This window comes from Penaeus monodon, chromosome 33 (assembly GCF_015228065.2).
Source record: "Penaeus monodon isolate SGIC_2016 chromosome 33, NSTDA_Pmon_1, whole genome shotgun sequence".
NCBI classification, from domain to species: Eukaryota; Metazoa; Arthropoda; class Malacostraca; order Decapoda; family Penaeidae; genus Penaeus; species Penaeus monodon.
Window position 1 is genome coordinate 21,899,861 of NC_051418.1, and position 302 is coordinate 21,900,162.

Here is a 302-nt window from a genome sequence, read left to right on the forward strand (position 1 = left end):
TGATTTTTCATGTTATATTTGCATTATTTTCCCATTGTTATCATATTTTTTATCATTAAAGCCATTGTCATATATAACTGAAAGCTAACCTCATATATTCCCCCACCTGCTAGCTCCTGTGGACTTACAAAGTGAACTTGACTCGCAGCGGAAAGATAGAGGATCTGGCCAAGGGTGTGTGTGAGGATGACATGCAAAACATCCCTGCCTGCAAGGGCCAGTCCATGCCCGGTCACACTATCTCCTGCATGACGGAGAAGATGGATGAGATTAAGGTAAGCAGGAGTCTGAGAGGAAGAGGG

At 43.7% G+C, this 302-nt stretch overlaps 1 protein-coding gene across 1 annotated transcript in view; it reads left to right on the forward strand.

Annotated features, from left to right (window-relative positions):
- Window positions 1-113: 113 nt before the first annotated feature.
- Window positions 114-302, forward strand: part of LOC119594150 (Golgi apparatus protein 1-like) — a gene marked incomplete at its 5' end in the record, with an annotated part of 20,293 nt that continues 20,104 nt past the window's right edge. Inside the window, 1 exon segment of the mRNA XM_037943219.1 lies at window positions 114-275. Coding sequence (XP_037799147.1) covers window positions 114-275 — 162 coding nt within the window.